This window comes from Alligator sinensis, unplaced genomic scaffold, assembly GCF_000455745.1.
Source record: "Alligator sinensis unplaced genomic scaffold, ASM45574v1 scaffold448_1, whole genome shotgun sequence".
NCBI lineage: Eukaryota > Metazoa > Chordata > Crocodylia > Alligatoridae > Alligator > Alligator sinensis.
This window is the reverse complement of record NW_005841870.1, coordinates 32,895-58,822: the sequence shown is the minus strand read 5'-3', so window position 1 is coordinate 58,822 and position 25,928 is coordinate 32,895. Positions and strand designations below refer to the sequence as shown.

The 25,928-nt window shown below is 47.1% G+C and overlaps 1 protein-coding gene across 3 annotated transcripts in view; it reads left to right on the top strand.

The window, feature by feature from the left end:
• The first annotated feature begins 9,818 nt into the window (after positions 1-9,818).
• The window catches only part of CCSAP (centriole, cilia and spindle associated protein), a 24,605-nt gene continuing 8,495 nt past the window's right edge, over positions 9,819-25,928 (top strand). The window contains exons 1-3 of one of the 3 annotated variants that reach the window (XM_006016968.2): positions 9,819-10,170; positions 20,158-20,417; positions 24,662-24,788. In XM_006016968.2, the coding sequence (XP_006017030.1) occupies positions 9,876-10,170; positions 20,158-20,417; positions 24,662-24,760 (654 nt within the window). In that variant the 5' untranslated portion in view covers positions 9,819-9,875 and the 3' untranslated portion in view covers positions 24,761-24,788. Of the gene's footprint in view, positions 10,171-20,157; positions 20,427-24,661; positions 24,789-25,928 lie in introns of all 3 variants that reach the window. The other 2 variants (XM_006016967.2, XM_014526989.2) reach the window with 2 other exon arrangements.

Below are 25,928 nucleotides of genomic sequence, written 5' to 3'. Positions count from 1 at the left end.
GCTCGTAACCTGTTCCCTGAACAGTTCATGCCTACAGGATCATCAATCCTAGATTATCAGTGTGGGATTTTGTTAGTCTCCACAGCTGGCAGATGGTGTCAGGCAAAGGAAGGAATGATGAGAACTCTTTCCTGCTATCTCTTCTGTGGGTAGATTGGTAGAAGGGTCCCAGACTAACATACTTATCTAATCACTTTTCCCTCCTTTGCTTGTGCTAACCTCAGCAGTCCAGGTCAGAAGATTGGCAAATCCTTAATTTCAGCAAAGGCTACCTTGTATCCTCTCTTGTTTCAGAAGGCAAACTTCTTATTCTGTCCCCATTCACATAGGATGGATAATATATCCTCTTTTTAAATACAGAACAGAAATATCCTTTCAAAGATTTTGGCTTTTCCTACATTGCTATTTACAGTTTTACCATCTGTGTCTAGCAATGATTATGTATGTGACCCAGTTTTTTGTTGGTTTTTTTTTTTTTGTTCATAACTTGCTTAGAAATGATCGCTTATTGTCTTTATCATCATGTCTCATCACCTTTTTGCCAGGAGTGGCTTCTCACTCCCTATAACTCTTTTTCCATGTCTGTGGAACTAGAGTCCTGCAGCCCAGTGCTGCAGCCAGGAACCACGTGGTGCCAGAGCAGCAGCAGGCAGGTAAGCAGGGAAATGGGTGTGGAAGGCAGGGGGAAGGGGCAGCGAGCGGGCATGTGGAGCACGGCAACAGCTTGGCAGAAGTGTACGGCCTGCACCAGTGCACTGGTAGGGTGCAGGGTGGCAGGGCCTCTATAGAGTTGGGCTGAGCTGCACCAGCAGAGGGGGGAGCCAGCCCAGCTCCAGAGCCCCTGCAAGCCCAGACCTTGTGTTCCTGCTGCCCTGCCCTGGGCCCCCACCGGCACTGGTCCTGTCGCACGGGCAAGAGCCCTGCGTTCCTGCCCAGCTGTTGCTGTGCTCCCACGCGCCCACTTGCTGCCCCTTTCCATTGCCTTCTGCAGCCACTTCCATACTCCCCACCCTCAACTGTCTGCCAGCTGGCAGGCTGGCTGCTCCAGCACCACGTGCAGTGCTGGGACCACAGGAGCCAGGCTGGCCCAGACCTGAGGACTGGGATGATTGTCTGCAGTCCTCCCCTGCTTCCCTCCCCACTGCCTACTTCTTATCTGAATTACCCTCCGGCGCAGGGAGACAGAAACAGCCCCAGGGTCCTATGCCAAAGGCTTCTGGCTTTGTGTGGGGGGGAGCCAGGCTGGCCTTGCTGCTGTGGCTGCTTCTGCTTAGTTCTGCCACTGGCTCCCACTGGGTCCTACTGCTGCTGGGTCCTGTCATCTTTGACAGGCAGCCAGGGGCAGATAAATATTAATTTTCTAAAGTTTTTAGGGGCCCTGTGGACTGGACAGAATGGCCTGGTAGGCCACATCTGGCCTGCAGGCTGTATTTTGCCTGCCTCTGGTCTATTGCTCAACAGAGAGAGAGAGAGAGGCTTTTGTAGCATGTAGAATGCCTAAATATACTTATGATCTCTTCCAAATGCCTATAGTTGCTGAATGATGGAATGAGGATTATTGGTGCATAAGTAGCTGTAAAGCAAGCTCCTTACCTTGCTTAATAACATCATAGATCTGTTTGTTTAAAGTAATTTTGTATGAGGGCTCTTCCATTCTCATATTCTAACATATATTTTGGTCAGAGGGAGAAACATCAAAAAAGAACCCCAGAAAATCCAGTTGGACATCAATGCATGGGATAATCCATATGGGAACTCTAACCTAAGAATAGTACATAATAATTTATATGTATAGTGCACCCTTCATACAGAAAAATCTAAAAGAGCTTTGACATTATTTGAAATTATTGATAGAGGAAAGCTATAAATTATTGAGCTTCTTTAAGTAGATAATAACATAAATACAGTGGAAAAGAAACAGACAAGGAACAATGACACTTTCTGCAACATAATTTACACTGTAACTGCAGCAGCATTTCTACTCGGGCAGTGCTGAGGGAGTCAATTGGCTCATTATAATCTACCTGATCCCTTCTAAACTCTTCATTCCACAGGAGTTCATGACCTTCTCTTCTTTTTAATGGTCTTGATGTTCCACCAATCAAGCTGTCCCTCTGCAGATTGTTTTTTTTAACTCATTTCAATAAGCTATTGTTGTTTTTGCTTCAATCTTAAACTGAAGAACACAGCCCTGGGCCCCTAGCATATTAGTAAAGCTTCTAGCTTATTTTTAACTGGAGAAAAATGTGTTGTTTTATATGGGATGGTGCATCTCACCATCTGTACTCCTCTTCTCAAAATCCTACAATCTGCCCATAGAAGTCTTGTATCCTTAGGATTGCAAGTGAGGGAATCTGGAAGTGTTTTGATTCCAATGGGGGGTTAAGCTGCCAAACCAATTTTTCATTTTTTAAATTTTGCAAAGGCAGTTTTATTTTCATGGAGATATGTGATGACTTTCCAAATGTATAGGCTCAAAATAGCAAATGTTTTTTTTAAAAGCAGCACAGGCTTTCATAATCATACTTCACTTTCTGCAGCTCTTCAGCAATTTAGTGGATAAATAGGACCAAGTTGTTTAAAAAAAAGTGCTTTTTCACAGGCACTAAATCTCATTTTTCAGCTTATGGCCAAAGAAGTGGGCTTTGTTTAGCAAAACTATAAATACTCACATCAGAAACATCTTTATGGCATAGGACAAGAAAGAAATGCCCATGTTAAATTAAATGCAACTGGTACCAACATGCGATCAAAATAGTAAATTATATCTTTAAATTCTTCCATTTTCAGTAACCCAGAATAGCATTACTAGCAGAGGGAAATGATTACTTTTATACAGAAAATGGTTTTAATCATGTTTCACTTTTGTCCCTTTAAAAAAATACTTAATACTTAAAGGCATACTGAAGACTTACTAATAATAAAACATTCTACATTATTGGGATAATGTAATAGATCAGGTGTGAAACGCCTGTGGTAAATTTGAAAAGATTCTCATTTAAAGTCATGTGTGCAAAGTTAAGTTATATTTGGTAAATTATCAGCTTTGCTACAGTCCTTCATGTTTTGTGGCAACACTTTGCACTTCTTTATTTCCTTTCATCTGAAGCTCTCAAAACACTTCAAAGACATTCAGATATTTTTTCCAAAAGCCCTTCCACAGGAACATTTTGCCTTCATAAATTCCCACTTTAGTTTCAGTTGAATTTAGCATAGCCTGTGAATAGAGATTATATTATCCATCCATCTTCCTGCTACTACATGATTATCCTCCATGGTTTGCTTCCTATTGTTTGAACCAATCTGATTTACAATGCTTCAGGCTAGGTTATTCCAAGGTTTAATATCATTTCACTCTCAAAAAAGCTTTCCTGGTCTATTAGACTTGATCCCTGTAGCTTTTGTGCATCAAAGTTTAAGGCTCTCCTAGCACTACAATGAAACTACAGCTAAGTACACTGTAGTCCTCCCAGCACTACACTGTGGGCACATCTACATATGTAATTATCACAGCTGAATAAACTCTGTTATTTCTTGCCAGAGTTTATCCTTAAAAGCAGCATTTATGTGTGCGCCTGGGACTGTAACACATTGAGCTGAGGCAGCAGAGTCCCAGCTGCCAGGGAGTCTAGGGGGAGAGCCTGCCAGCCTGGAGCTGCTTCACCCCAGCTCAGTGTACTGCAGAGGGGCTGGTTGGGACATGAGGGTGCTACAGTGTGGGGCTAGCTGGCAGGCAGCCCCTGCACTGTAGCACCCTTGTGCCCCAGCCAGCCCCAGTCATCATCTACATATGCATTGTACTAAATAACTTCACTGTAGAATAGTACTTGCGTTGGGCAGCACTAGCCTGCGGTGGAGTTAATTAGTTTACTCTGACCTAATAGTGCCTCACATATAGATGGTGAAGTTTTACTGGGGAGCTAATTAGTCAACTGCATTAAAACATACATGTAGATGGAGGATGGATGCACCCTGTAGTGGTTACCAGGGATCCTGGTTTTCTCTGTTTGAAAACTGGAAATTCTAAAATTGGAAATTCCAAAGCTGCATTTTTCTGCAATTAAAATGAAACCCCACTGTATATATAGGTATCAGTTGAACACAATGTTTTATTGATATATTTACCATTTTAAAGCAGTTTGGAAGCTTGCCAGTGCCTCAGTCAGTATAATACAATACATTTTAAATTCCTAGAAGTTTTGGTGTTTGATTTTGGGTTTTTTATCAGGAAATCAGAGCTCCCCCTGTCCCCTTCACTCACCAGGATGTGGGTCCAGCTGTGGCTGTCCCTCCCCTACCCCACACTGCTTTGTGGTGCTGAGCAGCACTGATGTGCCAGTGCCCTGTCTATGCCATTGCCCCTCACTCCGGAGCCACAGCCTCCCAGCCCTGCCAGTGACCCTCACTCCTGCCCCAGAGCCCCCTAGCCCTGCTCTTGCCCTTTACTTCCCACCCACAGCGCCCTGGCTCTGCTACTGCCCCTCACTCCTCACTCACAGCCCTCCCACCCCACCCCAAGTCCTGCCAGAGGGGGCCATCAGGTGCCAGGGCTATGTGGCCAGGCAGACACGATCCAAGCAGGGTGCGGTGCCCCACCCCAGGACACGAGGAAGCTGGTGGTGGATTTGGCGGGGGTGGGGGTGGTGTGAGCGACTGGATGTGAAGCTGGCGGCAGCATGGAGTTGCCACACCACTGCGCTTGGCTCTGTGGGGCCCCCCAAAGCAAGGGGCCTGGGGCAGTCACCCCGATTTGCTCCCCCCCAAGGATGGTGCTGGGGTCCAGGACCTGGGTCTGCAGCCTTCTGCCCTCCCAGCATTGCCCAGGCCCGGCTGTTCCCTGTGGGAGGCAGCAGCTGCTGTGGCCAGAGTGGAGAGAAGAGCCCAGCTCCCCCTCCCACACGGGCGGCACGGCTGTAGCAGTCTGTGGAGGGGGGCAGATGTTGGCTGGCAGTTCTGGCCTCGGGTCTCCCTGCCCTACCGCTCTCCCCCCGAGGGCCTCTGTGGCCCAGCAGGCAGGGTCTGGTATGGCAGGGCAGAGCAGGGGGGAGTGAGAAGGCTCGTGCCACTGCTGGGAGCCCCGCGCTGCCGTGGCGAAGCACCCCCTGCTCACCCAGCAGCAGCAGGGGGCACTATTCAGTGCTGCCACCCTTGCTGCTGCTGGGTGGGTAGAGGGCACCTTGCCATGATGGTGTGGGGCTCCCAACAGTGGCCCAAGCCTCCCCACCTTGCTCTGCCATGCCCCACTGGCTTCTGCCCACTGGCCCATGGAGGCCCCAGATAGAGGGCAGCAGGGAGGGGAGCCCCAAGCCTGCAGCCACCAGCCTGCAGCCACTCCACCCTGTGCACAAATCTGGCGGGGCACATGCTCCCTACGCCACCCCCTGGAGTGCACGCAACGGCTGGGGGCCGCACCCCCCCCAGATAAGCCACTTACGGCTCCATCCTGCTCCTTGCCTGCGCCAGTCCCAGGCCCCCCACACCACGCTGGCTGAGTAGCAACCCCAACCCCAGTCCCACCCCAGCCTATCTTCCTTCCTCACTATGGGGGCCTCAATCCCCACCTCCGCCCTGACTTACCTGCAGGGAGCTGCTCTCATGGCACCTGCCTGGCTGCCCTCCTCCTGCTCCCCCCAGCCCCTTGCAGCCTGGAACTCTGCCAGCCTGCATGGGGAAACCCACCGTTTCCCGCATTTTTTCTCCTTTAAAGGAGAAAATCTGTGGTTTTCTCCTTAAAAGAGAAAATCTGCGGTTTTCTCCTTAAAAGAGAAAATCTGCATTTTTTTCCTCAAAATAATAACATTAATGTTTTTACACATTTTCCTGTGGTGAATGGAAAACTTGGATCTCTGGTGACTACAGGTTTCCTGTTTCTTTCTTCAGCCTAAACCGTCTAGGGCTGCTGTTACAGCAGCTGCATTTCAGTCAGAGTTGTTGTTGAGTAAGAGTGCCATATGCTGGAATGAAAATTAACTATCTGCCAACATTGCTGGCCTGGCAGATAAGTACTAGAGGCCTTGTGCCGGCACAGGCGGCTACACATTGAGGCATTCCGTGATTCAGCCATATTTATAGTAACAACTTCATGGCATCAGCTGGATTTTTCCATATCATCCCAGCATGGCTGAAAGATAAGAGCTGAGAGGCTAGGAATGGAGCATTACCTTGTGAGAGACTTGAGCAGCACCAGCAAGGCCATAGTCACCCGATTCTGCCCATAACTCCAAATGCAGAATCTCTGGTCTTGATGGTGTTGACAAGTGTAGCAATGATGAAACATCCTGTAATTGTGCAATAAATGATGGGATGTTTTATCCTATCCCGACAGACTCAAGCATGGCAGTTTCATGACTCCACGCACTGAGAATCATACAGAAATTGTCAACATGCTAATGTTGGCAAGACAAAGTGCGATGAGCCACAGATATGCTCATGCAGGAGAAAAGGTAGGTGAATGATGGCCAGGCAATGGATGGGTCAGGAAGCTGCATGGAGGAGTTTGTCCTGGAAGGTCTAGGGAGAGACCCATGGACACAGGGCCTTAATTCTGTGGCATGTCCTGTTCCTCCCTGGCCATGCCCCACAGCTTCCAGTAGCCTGGCAAGTCAAGTCTTTGATACCCTTGCATTAAAGGACTATCTGATCCTGCTGCCAATGGTTCTCTTCTACTCTCACAGTTTCTTCTTACAGACTGAACAGGGCTCTGGGAGTCCCGTCTTCTTACAGATTGCCCATCACCCTAGTATGCAAGCGTAGCAGAAAGCCCCTTTTCCTCTTGCCTGCAGTTGCTCTCCCCTCCTTGGATATGTTTTTCCTCTTCTACCTTTTCTTCCTTCCTCTTTCTTTCACTTTAAGATAAGGAACTGTATTTTGAAATTTGTGTGTGCGCATTTTGTATCTCCCCTTGTATTTTGGTATTTTTATCTATTTGTGTGCCATGGCATTACTTTTGTAGCTTATATTTTATACTCCTCACCTTTCAACTAAATGTGTTTAGTTTCATAAGTAAGTTATACATTGTAGCAATGTTAACAAGGGCAGGAATCAAACTGCCCTTCTCTATATTAGGCTGGCCCCTGAAAGAGCGAGTGAATCAGTGATTGATTGAATGTGTAACACGGTAGCAGGCAGCAATTAACACCTGGGAGACTGCAGATCAACCAATGGAAGAACTCAATAGAAGACAATGTAACAACCAGGAAATCTCTAAACCTCACTGATCAAGGGCTAGAAGCCCTGGCCTGAGTTAATCAACGCCGGGACCAACTTTTGGGCTGAAGGCGAGCGGGGGGGGGGGGGGGGGGGAAGTCCTACGAGGGTCAACGACTCCTGGATTGGGCAAACCTGAAAGATGGGGAGTCACTAAAGTCTGCCAAGGACAGATAAAAAGCAGTGAAAAGTGACCCTCAGCAGCGCCCTCTTGATCTCCAACTTGACCAGCACCCGACCTATCCAGCCAGAAGGACCAGCCGGCGACCCCCTTCTGGAAGATAACACCACGCTGAAAGAAGCTTCAACGACAGACTCCAGCACCTGTGGGATAGGTATACCTGACTCTTGTAACTTGCTACTGTGTGTGTGTGTAAGGACCAGCCCCAAGGCTTATGATTTAACTCATTACAGTGTTTCAATCCGCCTAATACACCAGAATTTTAAGGATCCCGAGTTGGACATTTGTAGCCAACACAAGATGTGTCAGTACTGCTCACTTCAAACAGAGCACTAGTGAGACATGATATAAACAGTATTGCAGTAGTATTGTTCTCAGTGATAAAGCCAGGCACTACTGTCTGGGTAATTTTATGGGTCAATTACTCATTTTACCAAAATGACTTAAGTTGTGTGACTACCAGCCTTTTTAGATGTAAAAAGCTATCAGCTGAGGGCAATCTGTCCATCTCCCCTAAGACTATTGTTCTGAATTGTACAGGGTTCCTGTTAGACCAACAAAAAGTTGGAAATAAATTGATAGTTAAAAAAATATTAAATGGCCACAGTTCTCAATTACAGATGTTTACTTTTTTTTGTTTAAATGAATTAAAGTGCAAAAACTTCCAGCCTACCTCCAATTCATCAGCCAACATCCACCAGTGTCCATCCTGGCTTGCATTTGATGTTCTTGTGGATCATTTGAAATCCCCAAACAAGTCAGGCCTCAGCGGTCACTCTGATCTTCTCTTTTGGCGCAGACTTATCTTACTTATTCCATCTACTCTGCAGTGACAGAAAAATGTGGATACTGTCTTGACATTGCTTCTCATTCTCACCTGTCAGTGAACTGACTGAGCTTTAGCCATTGTGTGCTTAGACTAGTATGTTGGCTCGCAGCCTACCAGGTCCAGGTGCTGTAAACTGATCTAAGTCTGAGTAGGTCCATGAATCGGGAAAGGGGAGCCTGCCAGGGAAGCAATATATGAAGGAAGCACTGGTAGTGCTCAGCTCCCATCTCTGTTGTACCCTGATGCCTGACTCCTGCGCTCAGGCCTGGTCAACATGGTATATGGTATGCTGGTAGTTTTGCTGCCAGAACTGAGGTTCTGCCAGCAAAACTGTGACTACATCTACAATCTAAGTTCCCCTGTGGCAGCAGAGCCTGATTACATTTCAGGTGTGTGCTTAGGGCCTCAGCTCCCAGAGCTGTGTCGTAACACACCAGACTCTAAGATACTTATTTTCACTAGAGCTAGAGTTGCTGGTCCCTAGGGCTATAGAGAACAGTTTGGCAACACCAGACAGCAATGATAGAGGGAAGCCTGACTGGGCCTGTGGACTGCTCCTGCCCTGAAGAGCAGTGGCTTACAGGCAGAGAAGAAACCTCACTAGCAGAACTCCCCTGCTCCTTGAAGACGGAAGGAGCAGGCCTTGGACATCTCACTGGATTCTACAGCACTGCCTCTCCCTCCTGCTGACCTCCTGCCTAGGTGGTGTAGCTTGGAGGGGAAGAGGCAACTGCCCCAACTAGGGCCCAAGATGAGCTGTAGATTGTGCTGGCTCCTGGAAGGAGCGTTCCCTCCTTTCCTACATGCTTTGACTGACAGTGACATCCTGAAGGGCGCTGCTATTTTGAACGCTCATCCAGCCACTGTCTCAGCCTCCCCCAGGTGAACTGGGCAGGCCACCCTTCTCAGAGGAAGCATTTCAAGCCACCCGCTGACCTCGCAGCTGCACCCCATGCGCACAGCTCCAGCTTTCGAGGCTTTCTCTCTGCCATTGCAAGGAACCAAGGCATTTTCGCCAGGGAAATCTGAGATCCTGGCCAACACATCCACGGCCTCAGGCAGCTGCTGGCAGGCTGGCTGGCTTGGGGCCACTTCGAGGCCAGTGTGCGCAGTCAGACCCTGGCACATAGGAAGGAAACCAGCTGCAGATGATGGGGTCTGCTGCTGGGGGGGAGGGAAGGGGAGGCGAAGCTAAGCTGCCATCAGAGCTTGGCTTTGGTCTCCCGGGGGCACTGATCCGGCTTTGTGCTCCATCCCCGTGGCTGTTAATAAGTGCTTGGAGCCGCTAATCCTCTCTCTAGGCCCTGGCATCGCGGAGGCGGCACCGCAGCCCTTTAATCCGCAGCAGCGCGGCCCCTTCCTGCCCCCTCCAGGAAGGGCCGGGCCGGGCCGCGCCGCCCCGCGCAGCAGCCCCTAGAACGTCCTGTGCCTAGAGCCTAGCTGGAGCCATTGTGACGCCAGCGAGGGAAGGCGCTGCGGGCGCGACCATTGGCCCGAGCGCCGAGGGGGGCGGGCACGGAACGTGGCTGTTTGTGTTTAAACGTTCCAGCGCGAGGGGCGGGGGGAGGGGCCGCGGGGGGGGGGGCGGGGGCCGTGGGGGGGGGGAGGCCGAGCCTGGCAAAGCAGCCCTACGTTGTCCTGCCCCGGGCCGGCAGCAGCATGGTGCCCGCGCGGAGGGTCAAGACCGAGTACATGAAGCGCTACAAGGAGCCCAAGTGGGAATCGTGCGGCGCCTGCTACCTGGAGCTGCTGCGCTACCGCCTCAGCCGTCGCCTCCTGGAGCAGGCGCACCGGCCCTGGCTCTGGGACGGCTGGGAGCAGGGCAGCGCCGGTTCTGGCTCCGGCTCCGGCTCTGGCTCCCCATCGCCGCCCGGCTCCGCCAGTCCCCCGCAGCAGCAGCAGCAGCAGGAGGCAGCGGAGAGGAGTAGCCCGGCGGAGCCCCCGCGCGGGGAAGGTACGTGCGTGCGGGGGATGCTTAACCCCCCCTCTGCCCCCGACATGTAGCGGGAATAGGGGGGCAGCAGAAGCCTGGGAGATCCCCAGGGAGAAATGACCGCGGTTCACTTGCGCTCTTGCTTTGCTCCCTTTCCCCCACATCTGCCGTGCAGAGGTGAAATCATCACACTGACTCCTTGGATGGCGGGCGGATCAGCCATTAGGCAGGAATGAGCAAAAGCATCACTTTTCCTAGGAGCACGCAGCTCCGGTGCAGAGGTGTCATGGGAGGAGGGCAGTGGTCAGTGATGCTGTGCCCCTCTCCTTGGACACTGCCTTCCCTGTGAGGGATGCCCTGACAGGCACCTGGGACAGGTCTCTGCCACCCGGATAGTCCCTTCCAGCCCTTGGTATAGGAATCTTAGCTGTGCTCTGGCCATGATACGGCTGTTCGTTCATCACAGAATGAATTGCAGCTTGACATTCTTAATTTAAGAAGGATTGTAAGATCGTTTTGCCAGAGAAACAAGGAGTTGGGGGAGTTTGCTTCCTGTGCAGCCAGAATGAATCGATGCCTTTATGTTTTTTCTTATGTAATGTCCCCAATTTAAGCAGGTTATGATAAAGGCTGGATTGATCCTGTCAGACACTGGCACAGGTCACTGTACAGTGGCTCAAGGCTGTCCTGTTCACCTTGCGTGCTCCTAGGGCAGGGGTGGGCAAAATGCGGCCCACCAGGCCATTCTATCCAGCCCACGGGGGCCCTAAAAATTTGGAAAATTAATATTAATCTGCCCTGGGCTGCCTGTCATGTGGCCCTCAATGGCTTGCTGAAACTCAGTAAGCAGCCCTCTACCCAAAATAACTGCCCGCCCCTGTTCTAGGGGGAGTGTGGTCTGGTGCTTTGCTCATTCCTGCCTAATGGCTGATCAGCCTGCCGCCTGTGGTGATAGTGGGCCCTTGCCAACAACTAGCAAGCTTTGTCCAGTGTCTGGTAACTGTTTTTGGTCATAGTTGGTCTGGACTGAATTAAGGCACAAATGCCAAAGTGTAAGGAAGGTCAGGGCTCAAGGTCACTAGGGCCCTTGAGAACCTGAGACTTTGTGGTGGGAAGGGTATTGCGGGTGTCCAGTATCTTGTGGTCTCACGTTGCAGGACCCACCTGAAATGGGTTAAGGAAAGTCACGTTTTGTGGTCCCCCTTGCTTTATCCTATGGCATCATAGGCATCTTGTGTTGTGTCATGGTTGATTGTGGTTTCTCTAAGAGGTTAAATTATGGATTTGTATGGGATAGTTTTTAATAAGGGATGATCCTGCCTCGGGTAGGGGGTCAGGTTAGATGACCTCAAGATCACTTGCATCCCAACCTATATGATTTGAAGTGAAAGCTTGAACATGCAGTGAAAGATGTGGTGTACATAAGTCTAGTGACAAGCAGTCCTAAGACCATATATGTATTTTGACTGGACTTAACGAGTTCGGCACAAGGCTAGTGCAAGAAACAAGCTACGTTTTGTGAAATGTCTTCAAATAAACAAACTGATGGTAACTATCACCTGACTCGCAGCTTCTTGATGTATATTGTTGCCATGGTATCAGTGTGTCATGGTAATTACATAAGCAGGTTCTCTGGCAGAAGCAGCAGTAATAGCAGCAGGAGCAAGAAAGGCTGCATGTTGGTAATGTGTGTTTTAAGAACACTTCCACTTCAGATTGGCTACAGTAGCTTCTCTGTCACTGCAGAAGGATGTAACAATTAACGTGGAAACCTATAGAGACTTTTCTAGTTCCATAAAATGTCTACGAAGATATGCTGGAATAGCAAGCAGCGCATGTGGGCTTCGATCTCTAATTATAATGCCTCTTAAATGAATATCTGAGAAACTTGTTAGGTAGTTGGTCCTTTTCCTGGGGAACCTTGCAAACTGGACCTTCAAAAAAGTACATATTGCAGCAAAGCCATGATCTTCCCCCACCACCTCCATTATGTTATGGCCTCCCATAGCTGGATGGATATAGTTGCACTTAATTTGGTCTCTGATCATAGATCTAAGTCCTGCAGCCTCTTCATTACTGTATCAAGAGTATTTTGCCCCCAAATCCTCTTGAATATATTATAGCGATCAATGCTTTTGATATTCTAGCCCAGATTAGGATTTTTTTAAAAAAGTGTTTCTGTTGAAGGTTGACAATGGGTATTATAGGGAATTGTAATTACTTTCACAGGTAGCAATCTGTCAAGTGGATAAGAGCACTTTATGGTAGGCAGACAAGGTTTCTTGGGTGAATTTGATATCTTTTATTAGACCAACCCAAATAGTTGGCGAATAGTTATTAAGCAAGCTTTCGAGTTCAAAAACCCTTCGTCAGGCTAAGGAAGTTTCAGCAGTTGGTGTGTGCTCTTCCTGGATGGAATGAATGGTACTATGCATGCACCTTGTGTGTTCCTGTGAATATCTGAGCTGTGAAGGTTGTGGCCTGCATATGTGAGTTAAAAGGAAACATTCCAGTAATGAGGGATGCGAAACTCCACTTTGTTTCAAGTTGCATGTTGGGAAGCTCATGCTACAGGCCACGCAAAAACCAAAGAACCCATGCTGGTTTGACTATGCAAAGTCTCTGTAACGATTTAGATTGCAGAACAGTTTTTGCTACTTAATAACAACACTGTCACTTTTTTCTAAGGGCCCAACGGATGACAAAAGTTGCAATCATATAATTTAATCTTTCTCAAGAACTGTAAGGATGGAGGATACATGTTGGCTACATATTTACTAGCCCTGGGCTGAGTGGTTAACAGGACCTTTTTCATGTGGACTAAACTTTTTTTGTTAGGCCTTTCTTCTTCAGATTAAAAACAGACCTATTGTAGATACCAGATAGATATAGGCTATTGAATTAAGAAGGTGGAGGGAAAAATAAGGGTAACTAAAATAACCCAAAACCAGAGACCTTTTCTCTTTTGGTCATGCTATGAACATTTGATGCTGGGTAATGTGGTAACTTACATTTCCTAGCTGCTGAGCAAGCGTGTTGTGTATATGTAACATCTTTGCTTGGTGCCTTTTAACTCTCAGAGGGCAAAAAGGAAGTAGTAGAAAACATAACGTTCATGAAGAGGTAGTATCTGTTTCTACCAGTGCTGTGGGGGTGCCATGTATCAGCTAGCTCTTCCAAGCTTTGTGACTATTATCCACCCACACACTTCAGTTTTCTGATAACAGCAGCTTCTCCTGGCAAGCTGCTATTGTGAGTACAATGCATTAATTCTAGTGGCTGGTCATTTATCAGAGCTCAGATGTCCAGTCAGCTGGCTTGGTGCTAGACCCCTTGTGCTTCTTGGTTTAAGTCACAAATACCAGATTGTTCAGTGGCTAGGACATCTTGTTCTAGTGCTGGGATATTTTGCTGCTGTGCTAAAATTCACGGGCACTACTGCTGTTTCCTTCTCTGAGGAATAATGGCCATAATAGTAGTCATGTTGAAACTTCAGTTACTGTGTAACATTTTTAAAGACTTGTTCAGCATAAAACTGTTGTGCAGGTTAACGCTGGGACCCTCTTCAAACTAACTCTTCAATTCATGGATAGGGGAGAAGGAAGTTGAGGAAGAGGAGGTAGTGTTTTGTTCCACCTCTGCAGAAACCTCATGTTAGGGACAGCACTGCTCCTCCTCTTGGATCTGTGCCAAGTAAGTGTTGTTTGGACATTAGCTGATGAGCCCACGTGGACATCTCCAATGCTAACCTCTGCATTGGCACCTAAGGCATCTTTCAGCTATTGCAAGAGGGTTCTGACACTGCAGTTGTCAAACTGAATGAAAACACTGGTTGATTTATCTTCCACTACAAATTGTTCTCTACCAAAACTCCGTGAACTCTTACTTGCCTAAAAAAAATCCACCCCCCTTGCCTTTTATAATAAATCAACTTTGTTCCCACACACTTGTACCTTTTTATACCAGTGCTTTTTAAATGGTTCGGGTTCTTGTGTAGATGGGATGCTGTAGCTTGGCTTACAGTACAAGTGGCGTTAGCCTGAAAACTCTTGTCTGGCTCTCTTCTACTATTCAAGGAAAATAAATGCATTTTGTTTCTGACTCTGCAATCACATCTTGCATTTGCTTCCATGCATATAAAATACAGAGAACATTTTTTTTCTTGCCCCTATCTCCTTGCAGTCCTGTCCAGTGCCGCCTTAGTCTAGGATAGAACTGGCCAACAGGCAGCTTCTAGGCCAGGGGCCTCTCATGCCCCTTCTCCCCCCACCATATCTAGTGTATTCAGTTACCACTGATGGTGAAAACGAAAAAGGGGGAGCGAACATTCACCCTCTGCTCCAAGTTCCAGAGCCATGCCAATAAGGACTAGTGTGTTTCCCTAGGGTAGTCAATATTGACTTGGACACAGTTCATTCATATTGAAGGGCCTTGTCTTCAGCATGACCCTGCCTCAGTTTGTAAGTCAGCTTCTCCAAAACAAAAAGCAGCTGAATCTCTCTCTCTCTCTCCTATTTTGGGGGGTATTTGCCTTGAACTCAAGTTCTACAGAGAAATTGTGAGCAGCAGTTCCTTAGAGTAAATCTTTTTTGTGAACTAGATCTAAAAAAATTAAAGATTCTTTAATCTTGGCGAATGGGGGCGGGACTGAATGAGACTGGAAGGGAGTCTGCAGTGAATAGTATCTGGATGCATAGTATCTACAGCAGAACTCTTTAATTTGCAGTGTATGCCCATGCTGATATGTGGGAATAATATGGCAAAGAAAAATGTGGTTGTTTATGTAGTCCTTATTCTGGTCTATTGAAAGAGCAAACAAACAATTACCCTGGAAGTGCCTGTATAGCTATGATACTTACTCTTCTACCTACTACCCCCAACATACAGAGAACCTGTTAATATAGCACAAAAAATGACTAAAGAATTTTTCTCCAAGGGAACCACAGAGAGGGAGAAGCTAGGAGTGGTGTAATAGCACTGCGGGGGAAAAAATCAAATTGTTGGCATGGAGACTGATTTGTACGTGTAATGAGCATTTCTGACTTTCCTTTGGGACCTGTAATGGAAGAGAGGAGTTTGCAGGCTCTCTACTGGGAGGGGATGCTTGGGATGCGGGGAGGCTAAAAACACTGTTTAGCACAGCAGACTGATGTGAGGGGAGAAAACCCTGTATGAGCTGCAGCACATTCCTCATTCAGTATCTCAAACCTCTATGAAAATAAAACTGACAGGTGACCTAGCTACACTAGACTGGTCAAGTGTTTGGAAATACCTTTTCTGTGCCATGGGAATCTCCTGTGTTACAACAGAGCTGCTGCAGTAGCTGCTGCCTAATTCCTGTGCAAATTGGTAGGAAAGTGACCTTTTGTTTCCTTGAAGTTCTGCCACCAGAACTGGTCATCTCAGTGCTGCCTTCTCCCAGCTGGGGCCGGACATGGGCATAGGCAAACTGGGCAGCTGCCTGGGGCCTGCACAGAAAGGGAGCCTGAAAAATGGTATTTTTTTCCCCCCATTGTCCGATTTTTATTATTACTATTGTGATCTCTGGCAAAGGGGGGCCCGATTTACTAAAAGTTCACCCAGGGCTGCCGGGAGCCTAGGTATGGTGCTGCTCCCAGTCAGTGTTCAGCAGCATCAGTTTTCTTAAATGAAAGAGTCCTGGGTATACATTCTGCAAAAGAAACTTCTTGGTTTCATCCTCTTGCCCCTACAAGAACGGGTATTTCTGCAGTGTTGACAGCCCTGTGAAATCACAGCACAACTCAGCATCCAGGGGCGTCATCCTGCTTGTACTGCTGATGGTCGTGATCGCAGCACTTAGTCCCAGGTCACTCAGTGCAGTGCAGTTTCAAATTGATGCCAAGAGGAATTGGGAGGGTTTGTCACCTGAGTGACATAAGTCCCAGAATACCTGTAGTTCTTGGGTTGTATCCCAGAACACACAGCATGGAAATTCAAGAGTAGAACAATGGGTCATCGGATGCCTGCCCAGACTGCTGAGCAGTGAGAGCGAGCAAAGCTGCACGGATGCAGTGGGTAAATAGAAAAATGGCATCATAAAGTGGGAAGGGTACCTTTGCTACAGTGAAATGGCAGCTTTTCAAGTGAATGAACCAAAGCTGCTTCATCACCAGGGATCCTTGTTTTCTATGTACTGTATATGTATTTAATTTTAATTGCAGGAAAACATGGATTTTTGGGTTGGTTTTTTTTTTTTTAATTGGAGGATTTGGGAGGATATATGCATTTCCTGCTTATAAATAGTCAGTTGAACCTATAATTTTATTGATATATTTACAATTTTGAAGTCATTTTGGAAGCCTACCAGTGCCTCCAATCATTTATAATGAAATGCATTCTAAATACCTAAGTGTTTTGGCATTTTGATTCTATGGGGGTTTTTTTTTTTTAATTTTTTAAATTTATTTTCTTTAATATGGAAAATCGGAGCTCTTCCTGCTCCCTTCACTCACCAGGATACAGTTCCAGTGGTGTCTGGTGTTTCTTCCCCTTGGTACTCTGTAGTGCTGAGCAACCCTGATATGCCAGGGGTCCCAGTGGTGGTGGTGACAGCAGAAAAGTCTTGCTGCCCCACTTCATCCTCTGATGCCAGGTCCCCCCACTCCCTTCTGACCTAGTGCCTATGGTGCCCAATCTCCTTCCTGGGAATGCATGCAGCAGCAGGGAGTTGCACCCCCACCTCCCTCATGGGTTGCCCATGGCTCTGTCCCACTCCCTGGCTGGGCCCTGCAGCCATGTATACCACCCTGGCTGGGCAGAGGTCCCAGCTGCCAATCCTGCCCCACTCCCTCCCTCACCATGGGGGCTTGGAGTGAGCTGCCATCACTGCCTCAATATGCTGCAGCCCCCCCCACCCCGACCCCAACCCAGCCCAGAGTTACCTGCAGGCAGCTGTGGGAGCTGTTCTCAACCATGCTGCCTGGCTGCCACATACGTGCCCCTACCTGTGATTTGCCTTCCTTCTGCTACCAGCCCCAAGCAGCCCTTTGCAGACTGGAACTCTCCCAGCCTGCAAGGGGAAACCTAGAGTTTCTTGCATTTTTCTCCTTTAAAAGAAAAAAAAAATCATGTTTTCCACAAATGGAAAACCTGGATCCCTGCTCATCACTGTGTAGATGAGACCTTTTTAAGCTCCAGAGGCAGGAATATAGATTGCCACTTTCCCCACTTCTGCTGATTCCTCCAAGTCGTGTCAGCTAAATAATTCTTGATCTAAACTAATTCCCCACTCCACTCCTTCCTCCCCAGTTTTACATGAATGAAGACTGTGTCCCATTAATCATCCTTATTCAATCTGTTGGTATTGCAAGAGTCCCCTTTTACTGGGCATCACTGGGCTATAGCCAGAGCCACCTGAGCCTCAAAATAAATATTCTGTGACTCCTTTTTCCTCTGAAATGACTGCTTTCTCCCATACCACCTGAGTACTCAGACTCTAGCAGGGTCATCTTGCTCTTTGGTGAAACTGAAAACCTGCTCTGCAAATGTATCAGCAAGAGCTTCAAATGATGGGTGTTCTTTACAGTCAGTTTGGCTCAGCTTGGGCACTAACCATGTATGGCCAAAGACCTCTGAATTTGGCTGGCTTTCACTTTTTGTGATTGAGTGTAGGGCTTCTGTGTTGTGAAGGCATCTGGAATAAGAGGATGTAGAAGTTGCATGATCTCCCCTTTTTAAGGCTCTAGCAAAGTACAGCAAATATATGACGCGAGGGATGCACCCTCTTGAGTTTAGGGAAGCAGTTGACATGTCTTTCTCCATATGTCAAAGGTAGGTTGGGGTGATGGAAGGGGGGTGCTGCTGCCCACATAATGGCAGTAGTGCTTAAAATGAGAAGTTAAGGGGCAAAGAGGTCTTTGCATTTGCTTTTGTGCCCAGATGCTAGGCCAGCTGGGTTGTATGTAGCAGCTTTGGGTCTTGCTGTGGTAACTGTTTTCATTAGATGGTTCTTTTTAACAGTACAACTAGTCAGATATTATGGAATGATTTCAAAACTGAGACATCTCTTCTTATGCCCACAGCGTCCTTCTGCAACTAACTTTTACCATGCCAATCATTTTGAATTTTGCTGTAAGTGATGATGAGAAGTGAATTTTCTCAAGGGTTTTCAAGTTAGGGCAGAAAAGGTTGCCCTAAAGTCTGTGCTCTTAAAATTGTGGCATTTCACTCTGAGGAAAACGTTTCTAAATGGGGCACTTGAGACATGAGGGTATTTTTGTTGCATAAACAAGTCTTTAACAGGCCTATTAAGAGCACTGTTTCTTAACCATGCTGAATCAGCTGGGTGAAATCCTAGTAATGCAGGGCAAGTAGAGTGCTGGGGCTCATGACTGCCCAGTGCAGAGTTGTTCCTGGGGGCAGAACTGTGAGTTGGGAGGATTTTCAGTTGGGCCAAGTGGAAGTGGAGCAAAGAAACAGGTGTGGGAGGGTGGAGGGGAACAGGGTTTACAGCACTGGAGTGGAGCTGTCCATAAAAATAGTGCAAGACTTCCATTACTCTCCAGTGCAGGGGGTGGGGTTGGCAATCTCTAGCCCGCACAAGTCCAGTCTCCCATGGGGAGCGCAGAACTGCTCCATGCCACCCATGCCTCCCACAGCTTGCAGCTCACAGCAGGGGCTGGGTCACAAAGGGTGGCTTAAACCAAGTAGAGGTTGGCATAACGATTGTAGCTAGGGAGGTTGTAGTCTGGGTTTGGAATGGACCCGGGAACCTAAAAGCAAACAATGGTCCTAACTTTCCTGCCAAGCCAATAGACCAGCTAGTAATGCAAAGCTTTACTTTTTAGGAGCCCAGATGGTGTGTTTTGGGTGTTTTTGTTTTTGTTTTTTCCCTTTACTGAACACTATTGTGGCTTTACAGTACTGGACAGTAACTGGCAAATTGGCCTTTACTTTCCATGTCCAGAAAATGCATGCAATCCTGCTGACTTTTACTTCAAAACTCAAAAAAATGTTCAGAGGGCAGTATTGCAGGTGCTGGACCCATTGGGCTAAGTGTGGTGCTTAGCACCACCTCCCACAACTTGTGGTGTGGCAACATGCTGACCAAATCTGCATTTAAGCTGCCCCCCCCCCTCTTCCTTAGAAAGCATCAGGAGCTTTTGGATAAGGGAGTCCAAACTGCCTGCTTAGTATCCCTACAGTATAAGGGGGCATATTTCATGTGCTTTATTCAAATCTGTCCCTAGCTGTAGTGACAGGCTGGCAAAGACTGAATGCCATATGGGAGCCCACTTTTGTTGGCTGCATGGTGGGGATTGCAAGAGAATAAATGCAGGCTGATGGAGTGGAAGGAGGGGAGAGGCTAAGTACCATGAGGTCAGATAAGTGCTGTTGGGTAGCTCTGGTCTCGCTTTTTTTATTTATTTATTTTTAATCATGAGTGCACATTCACTGGATCCTCAATGTAGGCAATCCTATTTGGAGTACGGGAAGATCGCTGATAAAGGGAACACATTTGTGTATAAATGAGAGTATAGAGATGAGAGGGAGTGTAAATAGTATAGTGTACATTTTTAAGCTGCAAATCCTTGAACTAGGGTAAGTAACTTCAATCTGAAGTACTAGTTATGAGGAGCAAGTATCAACTCCATTGATGCCCTGGTTTGCAGCTAAACTTATTTGCATTTAGCAAACAGCCATCTCTCTGCTCCCTTGCTGTCTAGAGGTCCAGCCCTATGATAGCACCTGCTGCTTAGGTCAGCTGCATGTCTCTCTACCTCATCCTGGCGCGATCCGGGTTGTCACAGATCCCGCTGTAGATTACCCCAGGCTACATAAAAGCATCTCTCTTGGGGACATACAGGCTTGTATCTGGTGCCTTGAAGCTGGCAGCTGTTCTAATTTTGTTTAATACATTGTTTTAAGAAGAGCTCTTAAATCTCTCTCTTTGTCTCTCCCTAGATAGCTAGTATCTGCATGTAGGGGCATGCCGTTTTGGCTTTTAAAAGCTTTAAAACCAAACTTATTTTTAACTTTCTCCTTTAGAAAAAGAAACGGAGGGAGAAAATCAAGAAAAAGCTGCAGAACAGACTGCTGTGAAAGAAACTGATAAATCGACCAGCCGTGCAGGCCAGCGTCCAAGTCGAAGTGCCTTGTCCAGTCGTGATGATCGAAAATCAACTAAAAGTCCTCAAAGGACAGAAGCGCCAAAGGAGAATAAACATCCGTTTGCTTTATATGGTTGGGGAGAAAAGCAGACGGATACAGGAAGCCAGAAAACTCACAATGTCTGCGCATCTGCCTCTGTACGTGAAGTCAGTAAACTCTCAAATGCCCTTACAGTTGTGGTTTTTTTTTTTTAATCCTGCATAGGCAGGGGAAAGCAGTGACACCTACATGCATGTAATCAATTAGGATGGGTCTGCCCAACTGGTGGTCTGTGGGTGCCTGCTACAGTCTCTCTCGCTGTCATGTAATGGAGGAGGGTCTTGAGGAAGGGGGGCTGTGGACCATCCATGTGGCATCTCCCAGCTGTACTTAAGTTGAACAGTCCTGTATTAGGAATTCCTTATTATTGGTAACAGTGTTGAAAACTTCTTTAACTTGCATCTGGGGCTCTTTTTTGGGGCCTTACTATCTTGAAAGCTTCCCTAGCATAGTGCTGTCCTGCTTTATTAATGAGAAGGGACGACTTGGGGACTGGTGGGGGAGGCATTAAATTAGAAACATTTTGAATTCTCTGAGGTCAATGGTGTAGCGGGCAAACTGAGTTATGCTAAGGCTTTTAGCTATAGTACAGGCCTTTCCAGAACTAAGCAACAAAATTGAACAGAGCGCCTCCTGTGGCACTGGGAGATGTGAGTGCTGTGACTGGGCACTGGGCGAGCAAGGGACAGCAGTTTCCCTATAAGGAATGTGGCTTGCACCGTACCAGGGGTTGGACAATTTGGGATGAGAGAAGTTACGAAAGCGACGGACAAACAAAGGAACACGCGTGTTCTGTGTTGCCACCCTGGGGAGATGGGAGCAACCTTGGACTTCTTGTTTGAAACTTGCATCCCGCACACCCAGCAGGGGATCTGAGGCCGGTACCACCGAAGGTTGCTGCTGTAATGCCCAAAGGAACTGCTTGCCAGGTTGTATTGCAAGGAAGAAATACTTGTAATAAACCTAGGGGTTACTATTAAAAGTTCACTTGATACCAAATTGGACAAGGGGCTGTGTCAGTCCTTGGGGATCTCTGGTAAAAGGGATACCAGGAATATGGGTTTTTGATGCCTAGTGCAGGAAGACTAGCAAGTATGGCAGAAGACCAGCTTGGTTTAGCAGGGAACTCTTTAGTAAACTAAATCGCAAAAAGGAAGTTTATAAGAAGGGGAAACGTGGACAAATAACTAGGGAAGAGTGTTGCTCGGGCATGCAGGGTTGAAGTCAGGAAGGTCCAAGTGCAATTGGAGCTGTAGCCAGTAAGGGATGTATGTGAAGGGTAAGAAGGGTTTCTACGAGTATGTTGGCAGCAAGAAGAAGATCAGGGAAAGTGTGGGTCTCTTACTGAATAGGGGAGGGAACCTTGTGACCAGAATGTGGAAAAGGCTGAAGTACTCAATGCCTCTTTTGCCTTGGTCTTCACAGGCAAGGTTGGCTCCCAGATTACTGCACCGGGCAGCACAGCTTGGGGAGGAGGTGAGCAGCCAACAGTGGCAAAAGAACAGGTTAGGGGCTACTTAGAAAAGCTGGACATATACAAGTCCATGGGGCCAGATAAGATGCACCCAAGGGTGCTGAGAGAGTTGGCTGCTGTGACTGCAGAGCCACTGGCCATCATCTTTTTGAAAACTCATGGCAATCGGGAGAGGTCCTGGATAATTGTAAAAGGGCAAACACAGTGCGCACATTTAAGAAAGGGGGAAAAGGAGGATCTAGGAAATTATAGACCATTCAGCTTCACCTCAGTCCCTGGAAAAATCATGGAGCAGATCCTCAAGGAATCCATTTCTAAGCACTTGGAGGAGAAGAAGGAGATTAGGAACAGTCAGCATGGATTCACCAAGGGCAAGTCATGCCTGGCCAACCTGATTGACTTCTATGATGAGATGACTGGCTCTGGATGTGGGGAGATCAATGGATGTGGTATATCTTGATTTTTTTTTTTTTTTTTTTAAATTTATTTATTTATTTTTTTAAGCAAGGCTTTTGATATGGTCTCCCACAACATTCTTGCAGGCAAGCTAAGGGAGTATGGGCTGGATTAATGCAGTACAAGGTGGAGAGAACTGACTGGAGGATTGGGCTCAGAGAGGAGTAATCAATGGCTCGATGTCTAGTTGGCAGCCAGAATCGAGTGGAGTGCCCCAGGGGTTAGTCCTGGGGCTGGTTTTGTTCAATGTCTTCAGTGACCTGGAAGATGGCATAGTGCGCACCCTCAGGAAGTTTACAGATGACACCATGCTGGAAGGGAGTAGTAGATATGCTGGAGGGTAGGGCTAGGATTCGGAGTGACCTAGACAAATTAGAGGATTGGGCCAAAAGAAATCTCATGAGGTTCAACAAGGACAAGTGCAAAGTCCTGCACTTGGGACTGAACAATCTCATGCACTAGCACAGGCTGGGGGCTGACTGCTGGGCAGCAGCTCTGCAACAAGCTGAATATGAGCCAGTAGTGTGCCCTTGCTGCCAAGAAGGCTAATGGTATACTGGTTTGCATTGGTAGGTATGTTGCCAGTAGGTCCAGGGAAATTGTTATTCCCCTCTATTCAGTACTGGTGAGGTCACATTTGTAGTGGGGGGCCCAAAACCAAACACAGTACTGCAGAAAGGATGTGGACAAATTGGAGAGTCCCAGTGGAGGGTGACAAAAATGGTGAGGGGGCTGAGGGACATGATTTAAGAGGGAAGACTTGGGGAATTAGGCGTATTTAGTCTAGGAAGAGGAGACTGAGAGGGGACTTTATAGCAGCCTTCAACTACCTGAAGCAGGGCTTGAAAGAGGATGGAGCTGGACTGTTCTCAGTGTTGGCAAATGACAGAACAAGGAGCAATGGTCTCAAGTTGCAGCAAGGGATGTTTAGGTTGGATATTAGGAAGAATTTTCTCAGGAGGAGGGTAGTATAACACTGGAACAGGTTACCCAGAGAGGTGGTAGAAGCTCCATCCTTGGGGGTCTTCAGAACTCCAGACAAAGCTCTGGCTGGGATGATCTGGCTAGGATGGTCCTGCTTGGAGCAGGGGTTGGACTAGATGACCTCCTGAGGTGCCTTCCAACCCTCACTTTTTCTATGATTCTATGACATCCCAGAGTCTTGATCACTGGGTGTTGCTAAGCAAATGTCCTCTGAAAAGTAGGCTTTTTGGCTATGCCTGGCTTGACACTAAAATGAGGCCTCCAGAATTGCCAGTCACTCTTAAATCTTGACTTGATCCTAGGGATGCTCCTTTTCTAAGGATTGGAAGCCTTTTAAACACCTGTTATCCTGGTGTATACAAGTGTGTGGCTTTTGGATAAAAGTTCCTACTTGAACAGCTAAGTCTGTGTAGTGGTCTGAGTGACTCTTCCCTTTGAGAACAATAGAATTAAACTTTTATATCCCAGGAAATCTTGGACAAGAAATGCAACCTACCTGGTCTTTGCCTTTTGATTTTTCCCTGGGATATTAAATATAAATTCACCAGCACCACTTCAGTGGGAGCTATGACTAGAATACTCTGACCTTAGCTGTAGTGGTTGTACTGTTTATTTATCTCAAAAATACTGTTTTACAAAATGCTTTTAATTAAACCAAGGGTTGGCAACATCAGGTCTGCAGGCTGAATCCAGTCTGCAGAGCCACTGGATCTGGCCCACAAAGCTGGAGGGTTTTGCCTGTGCCAGAGGTGAGCAGCAAGGAGGTGGGCTGGGTAAATTCCGGCTGTGCACATACAACCACAGCTTGTCCCTGCACTCCCACCTCACACGCAGACCTACCCTCCTAAAGGCTGCAGTGCGGATGCAGCTACCAAGCTCCGGCACAGCTCCCTGCTGGCTGGAAGCTGCTTCTGTGCCCCATCCAGGGAGCAGGGGGGCTGGGACAAGTGGTGGCAATGTGTGCTCAGCTGCCTGGCCCTGGCATAGGTGCAGGGAAAGCATCCCACTGCTGCTATGCTGCTGAAGCCACGTGGCCCACATCAGACTGGACCTGGGCTGTTCTGCCCCATGGCTTGTAAAGGGTGTGATCTGTAACCTATATCATCAGAGTTAAAACCTCTGGATTTGTTCACATGGACATGTTACATTGGTGCTGTGGGGGAGGGGAGAAGCTGCTTATGAATTAAATTTCCTATTCCCTTAAAATCAAAATGAACTCTAATTTGGTATTGTCATAACTTTCAAATGTATAGATTACTTCCGTAGCTTTCTGTTGGGTGGATTTAAGAATAGTCATACATGAATAGTGACAGATCACTGGGTTTAGGCATGTGATTTAGATTGCTAATTTAATTTAAAAATGCCATATTTGAAAACAAACAATACTTTCGAGCTTTGATTTTAATGCCTAGTTTTTGTTTCTGGCAGTTTCAAATGCTTCAGGAAACACTGGCTGAGATAAATGTGCTCCTCCTTTTGGTCTCCATGAAAGCAAAAGTGAAGCAGAAAAAGGTGGCAGGCCATTAACAACAAATGTCTCAGAGCAGGCAGACAGGTAGATGAACTGTAGCAATGATCTCAGTGGTTGAACTACTGAGGATTGAGTCCATTGGAATAATGCCCTTGGACTAGAATGACATGAAAATGATTTTTTTTTTTTTTAATTTTAATTTTTTAAATTTTGCAGTAGACTAAAAAGTTGTTTCTTAATAATGGTAGCTCATTCCACTTAAATCAGTAGATCGCAAGGCATGCTGTTTGTAGCCATTCACATTTATAAAGTTTAAAACTGGGGTGGATGGGGGAAGAAACATTCTGATGTGGCCTAACTCACGGGCCAGTGAAGGATGAGCATCACTGTGCAAACTGGCAAAACTTGTACCTATTGTAGTATATATTTTGCATAATAATTTACACTGACCTCATTCTTTGGGCCTGGCCCTTGATTTGTTGCTCCCAACTTCTCTTGAGCTTAATAAGGGTTTTTGGTAGGCACAGTCTAAGCCCTTAGCAGCTGGCTCTCTCTCCTCTAAATGTAGCTGGAGTATATCAGTGCCTGATGTCCTGTGGCACTGGATGTTAAGGGTGCCTATACATGAGCAGCGAGGCTGCTTCACGCTGTAATTACAGCATTTGGAGCAAACTCTATTTTAATAGTCTGCTGGAGTATAGCAATTACTGTACTCCGGCATTTCATTTATCAGCATCCCCACGCTGGAAACATGGCAGTGGGGGCACTTCAACTAAAGTTCGTTCGAGCTTTAGTTAAAACACCCCTGCTGTCACCTTTTTCAGCATGAGGACACTGATACACGAGATGCTCTGGACACTTCAATTAGAATGGTTCTTGGAGCCGCTCTAATTAAAGCCTCCCCCTCCCAGAGCACTTGTATAAACGCCCAAAGTGACTGTGTCCTCCTGGGTCTGACACTATATAATCAGTAGAGTACCCCTTGCAATGGTTGTGTATTTATTTATTTTTCTCTATCTCTGTCTTTATCAGGTTTAAACTGTTGTTGTCATTACCACAACCCCTGATGAGTAGAGGAGCAAGAATGATAGAGATCTTGATGTGTGTAGTATAAGAGTTGTGGCTTTTTGACTCTCTCTTGGAGGGGACAGAAAGCCGCTGAACATCTTGTTGTGAAGGCAAGACCTCTTTCACTCCAAAATGTAATGCTGTCTGCACCAGTCA